General features: G+C 44.6%; 1 protein-coding gene across 1 annotated transcript in view; it reads left to right on the top strand.

Moving 5' to 3' along the window:
* The first annotated feature begins 5,263 nt into the window (after positions 1-5,263).
* The window catches only part of LOC130405685 (centrosome-associated protein CEP250-like), a 32,132-nt gene continuing 21,135 nt past the window's right edge, over positions 5,264-16,260 (top strand). The window contains exons 1-8 of the mRNA XM_056610856.1: positions 5,264-5,571; positions 7,934-8,077; positions 9,245-9,376; positions 9,512-9,589; positions 10,188-10,258; positions 10,418-10,583; positions 11,751-11,857; positions 12,166-12,363. Coding sequence (XP_056466831.1) covers positions 7,937-8,077; positions 9,245-9,376; positions 9,512-9,589; positions 10,188-10,258; positions 10,418-10,583; positions 11,751-11,857; positions 12,166-12,363 — 893 coding nt within the window. The 5' untranslated portion in view covers positions 5,264-5,571; positions 7,934-7,936. The remainder of the gene's footprint in view (positions 5,572-7,933; positions 8,078-9,244; positions 9,377-9,511; positions 9,590-10,187; positions 10,259-10,417; positions 10,584-11,750; positions 11,858-12,165; positions 12,364-16,260) is intronic.

Below are 16,260 nucleotides of genomic sequence, written 5' to 3' on the forward strand. Positions count from 1 at the left end.
GTGCCTGCGAATAGGACCCCCCCTCCCCAACCGGAAGTGCGTGCAAATAGGAATCGGTACAGGGAGTGGATAATATGAACTACTGGGGTCTCAGAAATCCAACAGGTAAGCACCCATGCGACCTTCGGACCTGTGCTGTCCTATTGGAACTTTGCCACTAATTCGTTACCCTAGAACAGTGGTTCTCAACCTTTTTTGAGCAAACGCCCCCCTGACCTTACCCTGATCCTCTGGCGCCCCCCCCCCCCCCCCCAATAAAAAAATAAAAATGAACCAACAACCCCACTCAAACTCATGTTATATTGCTTAAAGTTGTCAGTGCATCGTTTTTCATTGATTCTGAGTCGGTTTTGTTGCAAAGAATATTCATGAATATTCATGACATGCAATAAAACTTCCAGAGCGACAGGGGGGGGGGGGGGGGGGGGGGGGAGAGAGGGAGAGAGGGAGAGAGAGACCAAGAAAGAAGAGTTGAGGAAGAAATTATTGGATTGAACATTCATTCACCGTGACCGCGGTGCGGGCACTCCCGCGACTACCGGCCGCCACGTCTCCCGTCGTGCCCCGGCCGCGGCACCCTGCAGCCCGGGCACCGTGACCTTGGGCACCGTGACCTTGGGCACCGTGACCGCCATGCCCCGTGATCGAATGAATGAATGGCAAAGCGGACTCCTCACTCACGAAAACAGATCGCACGCAGAGGCCTAATAAGGCCTATATATTTTGTATTTGAAATGCAACGGTCTTTTCGTGGAGACTACGTTCAGAGCAGCTGGAACTGAACAAGAGCCGACCGCCACCGTTGAGAAACCAGGCCCTAGAAGACAACCACAGGGCTTTATAGTAGACCTAAACCAAAAATACCAAAAATAACTCGTAGAAATTTAGAACCACAAACCGCGTGTTAGTTAACCAAAACCACAGAGCGTTTATGGCTGTGTGCGCGCACACTCTATCTCTCACCGGAGCTCCCCTATTTCTCTTTAATGATTAATTTGATTCGTTGGACTGAAGAGACGCCGAGCATTCAGACGGGACAGGAACAGATCAAACAACCGTAATGGTAAGTCAACTTACCGGGAATTTGATGAGCTCTGGGGTTGTGTGATCCGCTCTTGCCCCGTCCTACAGTCCAGCAGCCGGGCAGTCTCTGTTCGTACAGTCCTGATCGTGACGCCAATAAGTCGATTTCTATTAACGACTTATCTAATTCACTTCAACTAGCTATACGCAAGAGGAATCGGAGAGCCCAGAGGTGGTTTCTCTGCTTTCCACCATTAAATATTTAGGCCTAATAATAATCATGGTTTACCATGAGTATGATCCTTAATTTCTTCCATAGCGTCTCAATGTCCATATTCAAAACAATAAGCCACTAGTCTACCAGAGATCGGTCATTGTACCGCGATGGCAGTCTATGGAGAGTTTCTGGGGTGTAACTTTTCATTTGTTTTCCGCAGCCGGGGAAAACACAAACACGAACCATCTCTCTCTCTTCACTTCAAGCTGTAGATGGGTCGTCTTCTCCGGTGCTTGAGCTGTCCTTCACTCTATGCGATAGTCACGTGTGCACTGCGTCTTCTGTCAACAACGTGCCATGCAACCTACTTATGAAAGTCCTTTAATTGAAGTGTCAACACTTGGTATATATTATTTATAAATATAAATTATATAAATTATAAATTCCAAAACTTTCCTCCTTGAACTGAACTCCGGCGCATTTGGCAATCAACTTGTGCGGACTTCCTGTAAAGACAGTCCTACCGGTAGGCCTAATGCTTGTTAAACTGTCTTTTTAAATAAACTCTGGGTTTGCAAACTAAGTTGTTTGTGCTTAGTTTTTTGTGTAGGGACCCTAGTCATGTTAATGCAGAGGTTTGGTGCTATTTTTAACAATAATAGTGGTTCCAAAATCCCGATTTGGAAGCGAAACTCAAAGGCACAAGCCAATAACATGGCCGCCAAACATTGCGCCGGGCAAACTATAATACTCAATGAAAAAGGTATCTGGAGGGCTTATTTGATGGGATTTCATGGCAAAACAAAGACCCTGGGTTCAATTTGCGCCGGAATTACACTTTAATGAGAAAGAGATACTTTAGGTGGTATATTTTAATGCAGTGTGTGTATTATTTGTTTTAGCATGCATTGTGATGATTTTGGAATCATTGTATTAACTAATGAAACGTTTATTATTATTATTTTCGTGTGCATGCTAACTAGCTTAAAAGTTTGTTATGCTATTGTAGCCGGCGCGGTCTGCATGTCGCCGACGCGACTTTCCGTCTCGTAAACGGTCGTTGCCATTTGAAACGGTCGATGCCATTTCCGAACATTTCCGATTGCGTCCGCTCTCCTATCTTGAATTGATTAGCCGCGTTGCCCAATCAGCGTTGAGCTTGACCCGACGTCACTGGCAGAGAGTAGTGAGCTTGGACAGAAGCATACGGCCGACATCTTTCTTTATTCTGTGTGGAAATAGTAACATAGTTACGCCATTAAATGCTTTTATGGATATATTTTTAACGAGAAATGTGCATTTTACTTTCATAATGTTCGCTCGGTGAATGTGAAGGATGTTTGGTTTGATAGTTATGACGAAGAGGGAACGCTCCGTTCACTTGCATGGACAGAGTCTCTGGTTGCTAAGCAACCTCAACGTCTTGGCGGACTATATATCTGCTGATCAACACTACGAATGCTGCCTGGAAACACACCAGACACACCATGTGAAGTTATTTAACCCGATTATTGTTATTTATATCCGAGCATATCAGTCTTTATCATGGGTGTCTTTACGGGGACAGTTGCTGTTGGCATCTTACATTCAAAGGCCAACTGTGAATAATGTACTTAAGGTAATCATCCTTAAATTTTATTGATGAATAGCTGACAGATGTAAGTTTATTTTATTCAAATATCATCCCTTAAATTCAAATGGTTGCTAAGCAAAAGAGCCATTATAGCAAAAAGTGTTGCAACTGTCCCAGGTATCCTCTATTCAATCAATCATTATGTATGACTGGCATAGATAGTTTCATAATTACTCACGGCAACTGAGCGGAAAAAAACATTCCACCCTGTGCTGTTTTTAACTGACTCCAAGAGCGGACGCAATCGGAGATGGTCGGAAATGGCATCGACCGTTTCACGAAGCATTCGGAATTCAAGATCGGAGAGCGGACGCAATCGGAAATGTTCGGAAATGGCATCGACCGTTTCAAATGGCAACGACCGTTTACGAGACGGAAAGTCGCTTCGGCGACTCCAAGCTGTCGGCTAGGCGACTTTCCGTCTCGTAAACGGTCGTTGCCATTTGAAACGGTCGATGCCATTTCCGAACATTTCCGATTGCGTCCGCTCTCCGATCTTGAATTCCGAATGCTTCGTGAAACGGTCGATGCCATTTCCGACCATCTCCGATTGCGTCCGCTCTTGGAGTCAGTTAAAAACAGCACAGGGTGGAATGTTTTTTCCGCTCAGTTGCCGTGAGTAATTATGAAACTATCTATGCCAGTCATACATAATGATTGATTGAATAGAGGATACCTTGGACAGTTGCAACACTTTTTGCTATAATGGCTCTTTTGCTTAGCAACCATTTGAATTTAAGGGATGATATTTGAATAAAATAAACTTACATCTGTCAGCTATTCATCAATAAAATTTAAGGATGATTACCTTAAGTACATTATTCACAGTTGGCCTTTGAATGTAAGATGCCAACAGCAACTGTCCCCGTAAAGACACCCATGATAAAGACTGATATGCTCGGATATAAATAACAATAATCGGGTTAAATAACTTCACATGGTGTGTCTGGTGTGTTTCCAGGCAGCATTCGTAGTGTTGATCAGCAGATATATAGTCCGCCAAGACGTTGAGGTTGCTTAGCAACCAGAGACTCTGTCCATGCAAGTGAACGGAGCGTTCCCTCTTCGTCATAACTATCAAACCAAACATCCTTCACATTCACCGAGCGAACATTATGAAAGTAAAATGCACATTTCTCGTTAAAAATGTTTCCATAAAAGCATTTAATGGCGTAACTATGTTACTATTTCCACACAGAATAAAGAAAGATGTCGGCCGTATGCTTCTGTCCAAGCTCACTACTCTCTGCCAGTGACGTCGGGTCAAGCTCAACGCTGATTGGGCAACGCGGCTAATCAATTCAAGATAGGAGAGCGGACGCAATCGGAAATGTTCGGAAATGGCATCGACCGTTTCAAATGGCAACGACCGTTTACGAGACGGAAAGTCGCGTCGCCGACTACTGCGTTGTGTTCCGGTGCACTGAAGACAGGACACTGACGTTCTTTTATGGCGCTTTATTCTGTACAATTTCAATGAGAACAAAGATTCAGGACTCTATCTTCATGGCTTGAATAAGCCTCTCTCAATCCAGTGGAACGCAAACTGAAAACTAATAGTTTTTCAAAACCCGAAAATAAGTTACAAGAAAACATTTAAATACATTCGAAACCTGGAATTGGGAGTAGATTACATACCTGTACAATTTCAACGAGAACAAAGATTCAGGACTCTATCTTCATGGCTTGAATAAGCCTAACACAAGAAAAAGGACAACTGAAACATTTGGGCTATACTACACGAAGATAGAGTGGCTAGCGCAAACCACGAGGTTAGCTACGTTAACAATGTAAAGCTCACAAAACATAAATGTTCTCGACAAAACATGACTAAATTTAAGTGCACTCATCCTAAAATACATATACAAGTTACCATATGCACTAAAACTAAAGTTAGAACAGGTATATATAAAGTTAGCATTGCACTGCTGTCGACACGTACCTCTCTCAATCCAGTGGAACGCAAACTGAGAAAGGAACGCAAAAATCCAGCATATAGCCACCACTATCCAATAGAGGGCGCAGTTACACAACAAATAAATCTCCCAATACCTAAAAACTCACCTAACCACAACATATAAACTGAAAAGATACAAAAATATTTGTCATTCTTTAATCTGTTACACTATCAGAGTAATGTTACTGCATTGGAAGGTAAATGCATTTCATTTTGTTTTCATACATGCAGAGCCTGTAAAGATCAACGCCACGCTTTATGAAGACATTTTGTCTGTTGTCTTGTTTTCCAGTTATGCTCCAAAATGTAATATATAAATATCAATCTTGTATTTCAGTTTATATTAATGCTGTTTATTATTTTATATGATTACTGTATGTACTTGTTTTGTAATGTTTAAGAAATAATTGCCTCCTTCACCACGCTTTATGAAGACATTTTGTCTGTTGTCTTCTGTTTCCAGGCCTTCTTTAAAAAATAAGAAGATAAAAAGCACGTCGTTGTCCATCAGTTCTTCACCGATTGACCACCGTTACACAAGCGCTCGGACCCCTAATAAGTATTACAAAAGAACCAAAGGTCATCCATGCTACAGGGGGCGCTGCGGAGGACGGACCGCTAGAACATCCTCTTGATTCCTTTGTCGGGGTACAGGCTGTTGTGTTCTGTATTTTGAATCCTCTTCTTCAAATCCAGGGGTCTTAACCTTCCTAACTATTGGACGTACCGTGTGGTTAACAGGTTGGTAACCTGCTGGTTTCTAAGGCGGCAGTGAGAGTACATGTTGTGTTAGCATGTTGTGTTAGCATGTTTAGCTCGCAGCTTAGCGACCACTGGTTTTATGAACTTGAAGTGTCAAAGTGCGTTAACACCCCGGTCCCGTTAGGTACATAATGTGTTTGAATCTCTTCTAGTCCTGTCCTTTCAGTAACTGTCATATGATTGTAGTTAATATGGGCTGAACGTCACTGCACTTCTCAACATGTTAGTTATTCAGCAGACTCTTTACCTTGTTGGGATCTTAAAGAACATTGTAAAGACATTAAAGGGGACATATTATGAAAACGACACTTTTCCTGGGATTTTGGGTGTTGTTTTGAGTCTCTGGTGCTCCCACACGCATACAAACTTTGAAAAGAGTCCGTACATTATTTGAGATATGCATTTCTGAAAGTACCCCGCCTACAGTTACCAAACGAGCGAGTCAGTCTCGGCACAGTTGAATATTGCCTCCCAATTCCCCACTCCCCTCCAATCAGAGCATAGCTAAGATTTTGTGGACCAGCGGACGAGCAGCACCGGCGGGGGGAACTCGGCGGCATCCCTGCAGCTCAGCTCCGGGAGTACAATCCCTTTCTCTGCCGGACTGCCGCCGAAACTTCGGCGGCAGCTCCGGCGGTGTACTCCTGGAGCTGATCCGTCACCGAAGCTGGCAGGTCCGATGGGGGTAGGTCTCGGTGGCAGTCTGAAAGCTCCTGTGCGGGGAGCTCGGCGGAACCGATCCATACCTCCGGATCCGGACGAAAATCGTCCGTCGCCCCAGACGTTGCCCCCGGAACTACCCTTCATACCTCCGTCTGGTTTCAGCGTTGTTATGGATGTTACGCAACAAATCCTCTAGAGGGCAGTGACTGTCCTTTCACAAATTAACGGCATCGACAATCGCAAACATGACATCTGTAGAGATGATTTTGCTTTGCGTCATCCGAAATCGGCAAAAAAAAGTGCATAAAGTGTGTGGTGGCATGTGACACACCAACCCGCAGATTATCTCCTCAAAATGTTGTTAAATGACCAGTTACAACTCATAAAACGTTAAATACAATATATACATATCAGATATTATACTACTCTTATCTGTTTTCGCGAATGGTCTGACTTTTGACTCTATACTGCCGCCTCGATTTCCGGTGGTATTGCTCCGGTTCTGCCGGAGCACTCCGGATTCGTAAGCTCGGAGGCGACGGACCCATTTACGGACGAAACACCTCCGGGACCGGACGAAACGGCCCGTATCCGTATTTACCGTAGGGTGTGAATGGGCCTACTCCTCCATGTCGCCGTTCATGGACTTCAGAGTCAAGGCCAAAGTTCCTTCCCCCAATTCTTCTCAACCATGGCCAAGATATCCCCCACTACGAGTCTTTATTTGTTGTGGAAGTACCAGAGCCGTCAGACGCATTCTTTATGATTCATAATATCATCCGAGGCGCACATAACTTTTGGACGTGATATGAGATATAATGTTATATAAATACCAATATATAATATTATTATATTATACATGATAGATATAGAGCTACAGGAGTCCACAAACAGAAACAATCACTCCTCGATGCTGTGTCTGATCAGTCTGATAGGTCAATGGGCAGGAGCTCATGTGCATTAAAGCTGCAGACACCAGAAACAGCATTCTGAAGGGACTGAAACAGGAGAATAGCGGTAGGCGAGATTTTTTTTTCCCTAAAAGCTATTTCCAGCAAACAGCTACAAAAACATGTTTTCTGGAACTCAAATGCTATGTTTACTCGTTGGGAAAACCCCATAATATGTCTCCTTTAAGCTACAGCACACTACGGTATGGTAGGATTTATACATACAATACATTAAACTATACTACAATGCATTACGGTATGATATCATTTATACAGAATGTGCAACAGAGACGGACTGTCTTCCATCTGGTTTAGCTTTAAAGAAAGTTTACTTTATCTTTACAGCCATTCAGAGGCTCAAGTCATGTTCACAGCCAATCAGTTACCAGTAATTAACTGGTAGTGGCTCGTGTTGGCATTTTAATGACGGCAGCAATAAACGTGATGTTATCAGTACGTTAGTACTGATAACAGGGGATTAGGTGTGTGTTCCCCAGCTGAGAGGTTCTAGCCTGGTCAGACCAGCCCCCAGTGTTCACATTCTGTTAGTTTCTGCGTAGAAGGCCCTCCCTAAGATCCCCAGTCTACCTGGAGGCCTCCCTGAGTAGGAGGCCCAAGCCCACCCTGCACCTTAATGACATGGATCTGAGTTCACAGCCTCTTTGGATGAAAGCTGGAGGACTATAGAGTCAGCAGTAGAATATTGAAACATGGCCTTCTTCTACCAGGAGATGGACACAAACGTGCTGATTGGCTGGCAAGAGGAGAGGGTGCGGCTTAGACGAGACGTGTCTCGTTTGCAGGATGAGCTGGCTGAGAGCAACGCAGAGAGAGAGGAGCTGACTTCACGCTCACACGCACTGGACCACCGGGTAACGCACTTTCCCACCACTGATACACACATTACCACCCTGGTACATACATTGCCACCCTGGTACACACATTGCCACCCTGGTACACACATTAACACCCTGATACATACATTATTCACTCTGGTACACACATTAACACCCTGATACACATATTAACAGCCTGAAACACACATTGGCAACCTGGTACACACATTTACACCCTGATAACTTAACACACGTTAACACACTGTTCCACTGGGAATCACATCTTACCCACACACTGTTAGACACATTGACTTCCTGGTACACACATTAACACACTGATACACACATTAACACCCTGATACACACATTAACACCCTAATACACACATTAACTCCCTGATACACACTTTAACACACATTAACACATTAACACATTGATACACACATTAACACACTGATACACACATTAACACCCTGATACACACATTAACTCCCTGATACACACTGATACACATTAACACATTGATACACACATTAACACACTGATAGACATTAAAGGGGACATATTATGAAAACAGCACTTTTCCTGGGATTTGGGGTGTTGTTGTGGGTAGATGGTGGTCCAACACGCATACAAACTTTGAAATAAGTCTACATGATTTTTTTAGGAGACACGCATTTATGGAAGCAGCCCGCCTCCAGCTACCAAACGAGCGAGTCAGTTTCGGCGCCCCCTCCTACGTAGGAAGGGGGCACATTTGAATATTACCTCCCACTTCCCCACTCCCCTCCAATCAGAGCATCTCTAAGATTTTGTGGACCAGCGGACGAGCATCTCCGGCGGGGGGAACTCGGCGCTAGCCCTGCAGCTAAGCTCCGGGAGTACAATCCCTTTCTCTGGCCTCGAGCTCACCCCTCCGGAGCATGCCGCCGAAGGGAAGTCGGGAGAAGGAGACATGAACCTGTACACACATTAAAACCCTAATGCACACATTGACACACTGATACGCAAAATATCACCCAGATACACACATTTGCACAATGTACAACTGGGGAGCACGTCTTACCCACACACTGTTAGACACATTAACACCCTGGTACACACTTTAACACACATTAATACCCTGGTACACACATTAACACACTGTACCATAGGGCTCATGCTGATACATCTCGCATCTCTCTCTCTGTGTCTCTCTTCCAGTTGGTGAGCTGCCTCGACCCGTCTCTCTCTCTGCGTGGGTCAGGTGAGGAGAAGGATTGGAGGAGAAGAGTGCGAGAGGGGAGGGAGAGGGAGGCACGACAGGCCCTACTCATCCACAAGCTTCAGAACAAGGTTTTTTTGCCATGGCAACGGGTTAGCCTAGCATGTGGCCTAGCCTCCAGGATGTAGTTACTATGGCAACGTGCTTGTTTGTCATGTGGCGGCAGTGCTTCTGTGTGTAGTGTGTTACTTCAGTTGTGTTTGTAGGTGGTGGAGTTCCGAGAGCGATACCAGGAAGTGAAACAGCGTCTCAAGGGAGAGGAGAGGGAGCTGGCCAACCAAGAGGTCAGAGGTCACCCTATATAGATTACAGTAATCTGTATTATAAAGCACTGTATTTGCTATGTAGTATTATGTTGGTAGTATGCTTTCATGTGTGTTATCTATTGGAGATTGTTGGTAGTATTATTAATGCATTAATTTGGAGTATGTATTATGTCAATGTAGTCTCAGAAATCAGATTTTAGATTCAACATAAGGTCTGATTGCAGACGAGCACGGGGCATGTCACTGCTCTCTTCCTATTGGCCTTGACCGCCTAGTAGCTGGAGGATCTGTATGCACCTTACACGCCAAACACAAATCGGCCAGAACTACTGAACTGGAATAAAGTGTGTCTGTATCACATCCTGTGTAGACCGGCCACTGTGGAACAATTCCCTCCTGAAATCGTCATTCTTCGTGTGAATGGCTTTACCTCGGTTGAATATCTTGGACTTAAACAGGAAATGAGGTGTAAGCCCGCCCCCTGGTTTCTGGCCCAGGCTCCGGGCCCCTCCCCCCAAAGGTTCTGCCGCAGCCTGGCTGGACTGCTGGATCCCAGATGTGTGTTAATTTGTGGCATGTGATTAGTAATGTGTTCCTGTATTGTGGTCCATGTTAGCGGAGGCTGCTGGACGCTCACAGCGATTCCCTGGAGAGCACCCTCTTCAGGCTAGAGGAGCAGCAGCAGAGGTAGCACTTCATACATGATTAATACCTTAATAGATACGTATACTGGGGTGTACCGTCCTCAACCCACTGTGGTGTTCTGCTTTCATTACTACTCCTTTAACGTAGTTTCTGGTTATTTTGTGTAGTTGTATTCCTATTTGTGTGTGTGTGTGTTTGTAGATCTATTGGACTGGCTGAGGGAAATTCATTTCTCAGACAGCAGCTCAGTCAATCAGAGCAGACTAACCTTGCCTTGAGGGAGGATCTCCATAAGTTGACTGCTGATTGGTCCAGAGCTGTCGAGGAAGCGGAGCTCAAAGAAGTAAATTGGCAGAAAGAGAAAGAGGTAAGTCTGAGGTGTTAAGGGCACCGTATACTCCTTTTGAATGTGTTTGAGGCCGAGCACCTAAAGACCCTCCCACCTTGCTCAAAAAACATGAACACAAGATGGACCATGACAAGATAATGAATGACAGAATGCAGGAGTGACCCTGAATAGTGGTTTTGATATCCTGCATCATAGATTAACATCATCATAAAGCTCTCAAGCATGCTTCGTGTATCTTTTTAGCAACCATAGCTTCCTCCATTCCTTGAATGAGACACTTAAACTCAACAAGTCAACTCTGAACATAGTGGTTTATTATCTTAGTGTCATACTACTGTTGCTGTTGCAGCTCATAAATATGAGCTGCAACAGCCAGCTCGCCTTGAGCAGTTAGGCTCAAGTGTCTTGCTCAGGGACACCTCGGCAGGAGGAGCTGGGGATCATACTAGCAAACTTCCATTTACCAGTCCCTCATTGGAAGGAATACGTTTTATCTTGCATCCTGCACAGATTCGGACCAGCCCAATCAGTCAGACCAATCCTAGTTAGCAGATGAGAAGATGTCCCTGAGAGAAAACTTGTCCTGGAAAGACTACTTGTTAGTTTCGAAAGACCGCTTGGTAGTCTTTCAAGACTAGTGTCTTGGAAGTGAAAGATTATCTGGTAGTCTTGGAAGACTACTCTGTAGTCTTTAAAGTGAAAGACTACAATGCAGTCAAGGGTTAGGTCAAGGGTTAGGTCAAGACTACTTGGAAGTGAAGGACTACTTGCTCGCCTTGAAATGCTCCTCTGTAGTTTTGGAATTGAAAGACTACTCGGTAGCCTTGAAAGACTACTCCTTAGTCTTGAAAGTGAAAGACTACTCGGTAGCCTTGAAAGGCTACTCAGTAGTTTTGAAAGTGAAAGAATACTCGATCGTCTTGAATGACTACTGGGTAGTCTTGGATGGCTACTCTGAAGTCTTGAAAGTGGAAGACTACTCTGTAGTTTTGAAAGTGAAAGACTACTCCGTAGTCTTGAATGACTACTCGTAGTCTTGAATTCCGTGATGGACCATTTGGAATGCCATTTCAGTGACTTGTAATATAAATGCATAAAAACTAAATTGCATAGCTTTTACATCCATCTCATTCTGTGAAGGCCTAGTACTAATTGTATGTATGTGTGTGTGGTTGCTTATTGTAGGGTCTAATAGGTCATGTGACTAAGGAACAGGGACGTCTGATGTGTTTATGGAGATCCGTCATCACACTGAGAAGAGACTGTCTGTCCTTAAAGACCGCCACAGACAGGTAGTCTGTCTCTCTGCATGTTTTTCGGTCTGTCTTTCTGTCTACCAGTTTGTCTGTATCTCTGTCTCTCTGCCTGTTTGTGTGTCTGTATTTCTTTCTGCCAGCTGTCTGTATCTCTGTCTCTCTGCCTGCCTATGTGTCTGCGTGTGATTGCGTGCCTGTCTGTCTACCTGTCTTGTATATTAAAGGATGCTGATTCAGAAATGTAACTGTGTTGGATGTTGATATGTGTTGAGTTGGTCTAGATTGTTAACAGTGCCTTGTTACAGATCTTTTTGAATGACATTATTGCTGTGTTCTCTCCTCAGGGACCTTTGTGAGCTGCGGTCTGGGTTCTCCTCCCTCTCCTCCTCACTCCTCACCTGCTGTGACTCCTTCACCTCTGTCTCCCTTCCTCTTGCACCCCCTCTTCATTCCACCCTGGGGCCTTGCCAATTGGAGGAGCTGCTGGGGGGAGAGGAGGAGAAAGAGGAGAAGGAGAGAGATTTGACAGAACTGAAAGGAAGGTGAGATAGACCTTGATGCTGCTTTACTTTGTAGTCCCGAAGGGTGACTGGTGTAGTTTGTAGTCCAGAAGGGTGACTGGTCTAGTTTGTAGTCCAGAAGGGTAGGGATGGGCATTAGATTAAGTTGTCTTAGTCGATCGTTGGGAGAATTAACGATCAATTAGTCGATTAATCGTTAATATTTTACATTAAAATTAAAAAAATATATTATATTCCAACATGAAAGGAAATAAAAATGCAGCGTGTTTTCCTCATTGGGATCTTTATTATTAGATGAACAACTCAGTTAAACCAGATCCGTTCAATAGTAATGCGCTATTCTGCTCTAAGCCAGTGGTTCTTAAACTTTTTGTCTGGCGACCCCACAAAAAAGTATTGTAAGGTCTGACGACCCCACTTTCCCCAAACCCATTCTAAGTCCTTACTCAAAATACCCCCTCAAACGTTAACAACTAAATCAAGCAAAAAATAGTAGGCAAAGTAATACGTTTTATTTATTCCATATGAACAACCGAGAAAACCAAACAATCACGATTAAACAAGTGTAGGCTGCCGCTATCAGATCAGAACGCTATGTGCGTGGCGCCCGCGCACACAAAAGCACACACACGCACACGCACACACACACACACAGCATTAGGCTTACAACGTTACATGAATTATATATATGGCGAGAACAATAACGGTATTTTTTTATTTCGCTTTTCTGGTTTACTATCTTTAACAATTTCAATGGGAAGGGTGGGCCTGCTTCCGTGAAAATAGCAAGTTAATTCTAGGAGGAATGCTGCATACGGCGACACAGAGATTTTCCTCCACGGTGCTGAGCCGACATCTGTATTTATTTTTTATATATGCGAGGGACGAAAATGTCTTCTCGCACAGATAGGTCGACCCGAACGGAGTTAGAATGTCCATGGCAGCCTTGGACAATCTGGGGTATTCCTGCGCAACAGACAGCCAGAATTCATCCAGTGATTTTGAGGCAAACGATGTCTGTATGGTTCGGTCACTGGATAGCTCAAGCAGCGCATCTTCGAGCTCAGATGACAGATCGTTTGAAGAGCAGCTGGTGAATGGTTGTCGTATCCAATCATAATTCTCCACATTTCCCGTCGGAAAATATTGATGGAATTTTTCGAGGAGGCTTTGGAGATGAACGTTGATGGAGGCCTTTAATGAATTTACATTCACGTCTTCCTCCTCCAAAAAGTCATGGAGCTCCGAAAACATCTCAAAATCCCCACTCTCCGCACGGACTGCCCAACGCTGCTGCTTTTTTGTGAAAGCATTCACTTTGTCCGAGAGGGTCAGGATGTTAGTGTTAAGGCCTTGTAGTGACAGGTTGAGCATATTTAATTTTTCGAATATGCATGACAAATAAGCAAGACGGGCTATCCATTCCGAGTCAGTGAGATGGTGCGCAAAAGCAGAGTTTGCGTCTGAGAGGAAGGTGCGCACCTCGCTTCGCAACTCTAACAGGCGTGTAAGAACCTTGCCCCGTGAAAGCCACCTAACTTCAGAATGGAAAAGAAGGGATTCGTGTGAAGACCCCATTTCCTGACAGAGAAGGGTGAAGAGTCTAGTATTGAGTGGGCGAGATTTGATGAAATTCACCATTTGAATTGCTGTCTGGAGAACATTGTTAAGCTCGGGCTCAAGTGTCTTGGATGCCAGGGCTTCTCTGTGGATAATGCAATGGGTGAACTTGGCATGTGGTGCAACGCTAAGGACCTTTGCTTTCAGCCCTTTATTTTTCCCCAACATAGCTGCCGCACCGTCAGTGCATATGCTTAGGCAGTTGGCCCATTGCAGCCCTGCATCTTCCATCCAACCATTGAGACAATTAAAAATGTCACTGCCGGTACACCTTCCTTCCATCGGAGAGCAGAACAGCATGTCCTCGTGAAGTTTTCCTCATAACTGTAGCGAACAAACACCAACAATTGTGCGACACTTGTCACGTCAGTAGACTCATCTAACTGTAAAGAAAACATGCCGTTTTTTACTCTCTCGATTATCTGACATTTCATGTCATTAGCGATCTCGACAATGCGCTTGGACACTGTGTCATTGGAGAGGGGTATTTGCTTGAGCGCACTTGCAATCTTTTCACCATGCATTGCGGTGGTCATCGCAATTGCTGCAGGGAGGATGAGGCTTTCGGCAATTGTGTGTGGCTTCTGTGCTTTTGCCACAAGGTGGGCCACTTCGTAGGAAGCTGCCAAGGCTTTGGCGGGCAAGGTTGCTTGCTCATGCACTGCGGTCTTCTGACCTTGCAGGGCAGCTTCTTTTCGCAGAAAGAAAGTCATTTGTTTCGTAGCTTCCTCGGGATGGCGGGTTTCGAGATGTCGTTTCAGTTTGACAGGTTTTAAGCTCTCATTCGCCAGAACATCGCCGCAAATCACGCATTGTGGGTGGTCGAGGTTACCTTTTACTTGGCAACTGAATCCATATTTCAGAAATTCTTTCTGATAATGCCGACGCCTCGTTTGTTCCTTTTTATTCTCACCGGCCTGTAGACTTGTCCCAGGCCGGTGGGACAAGCGATCCTCCTCCGAGGATCGCGGAGGAGTAGACGCACTGGTAGATGGCACTTCCGAGCTTTTGTTCGATTTATTAAGCAGCCACCTCTCCATTTTGGCATGTAGGCTACCTATGTGTTTTTTATTTTGTTCTACTTCAAATGGCGGCGGGAGCAGATAGTTAAATAGTTTCTATCAGCGGAGTAGCCCATTGGCTGAACCAGATTGAAAAGACGAAAGACCGTTGAAAGACGAAAACATATTTTCTCTCTTCTCGACTTAACTGCGTGTAAAGAGGAAAAGTGTAAGAAAAAGGCCGATTTTTTTTTCCGGATTATTATTTTCGGGAAAATATTATTTTCCTTTGTTTCACCTGGCATATTAATAATTTGGGTCATAATAATTGGCGACCCCACGGAAGTTTTTCGGGACCCCATTTGGGGTCGCGACCCCTAGTTTAAGAATCACTGCTCTAAGCAACAGAGCATGCAGCTCGAAGCCGGTGCTCATAAACATAACTAACAATAAACACAACCCTAGTTTCTTCCCAAAATAATAATAATAATATCAAAAAAACAATCATGTTATAACTTAACCAACCTGTCTACAGATTTTTGTTCAGAAAGATGAGCATGTTGACATGCTCTGGGGTCAGACGCGACCGCAGCCTGGTGACCGTCAGTCCAGCCGCCGAAAACACCCGCTCTGAGGGGACCGACGTTGCCGTGATGCACAAATACCTCCGTGCTAACTTGGCAAGGAGGGGGAACAACTTTCCACAATCCAGGGGCTCAGAAAGTTCTTTATTTCTGCTTCGATGCTAACCTCGCCTTGAGTGGTAGGCCTATAGTGCTCCCCAATAAGTCATTTTTTAAATCATAATGGTCCCACACCAGACTTCGCCGTGGCCTCGTCCGCTTCATGATTACATCGCCGTGTTCCAATATCCATACTATCCGTACTTACTAGTCTAAGTTTGAGTACGTAGGGCGTTCCGATTCAGATCGGGCGAAAATAAGTGTACTGAAAACGGTCAAATCGCGAAGTGTGTGGCGATGTACACTTTTCGTACTCAGCGGCAGCCATCTTAGCTACGTAGCGGAAGAGGGGGGAGCCAGGCTGAGCCGAAGTCGGCGCATTTTCCACATAGCCTGCATTAATAGTCATTTTGTAGTTTTTATAGCTTTTTATAGCTGCTAGGTGTAAAGAGTTCACCGTTCAAAGCGGAATGTTTATTGCGGGGGAGGAGCCACACATTTTAATATTGCCCCCGTGTGGTAAAATGTTTAATTGCACACTGCATTAGTTTAATCAATGAAAAATGTACGTAATCAACGAAATTCTTAATGATCAATTAGTCGATCGTCGATTA

The sequence above is a fragment of the Gadus chalcogrammus genome, chromosome 16 (assembly GCF_026213295.1).
Source record: "Gadus chalcogrammus isolate NIFS_2021 chromosome 16, NIFS_Gcha_1.0, whole genome shotgun sequence".
NCBI lineage: Eukaryota > Metazoa > Chordata > Actinopteri > Gadiformes > Gadidae > Gadus > Gadus chalcogrammus.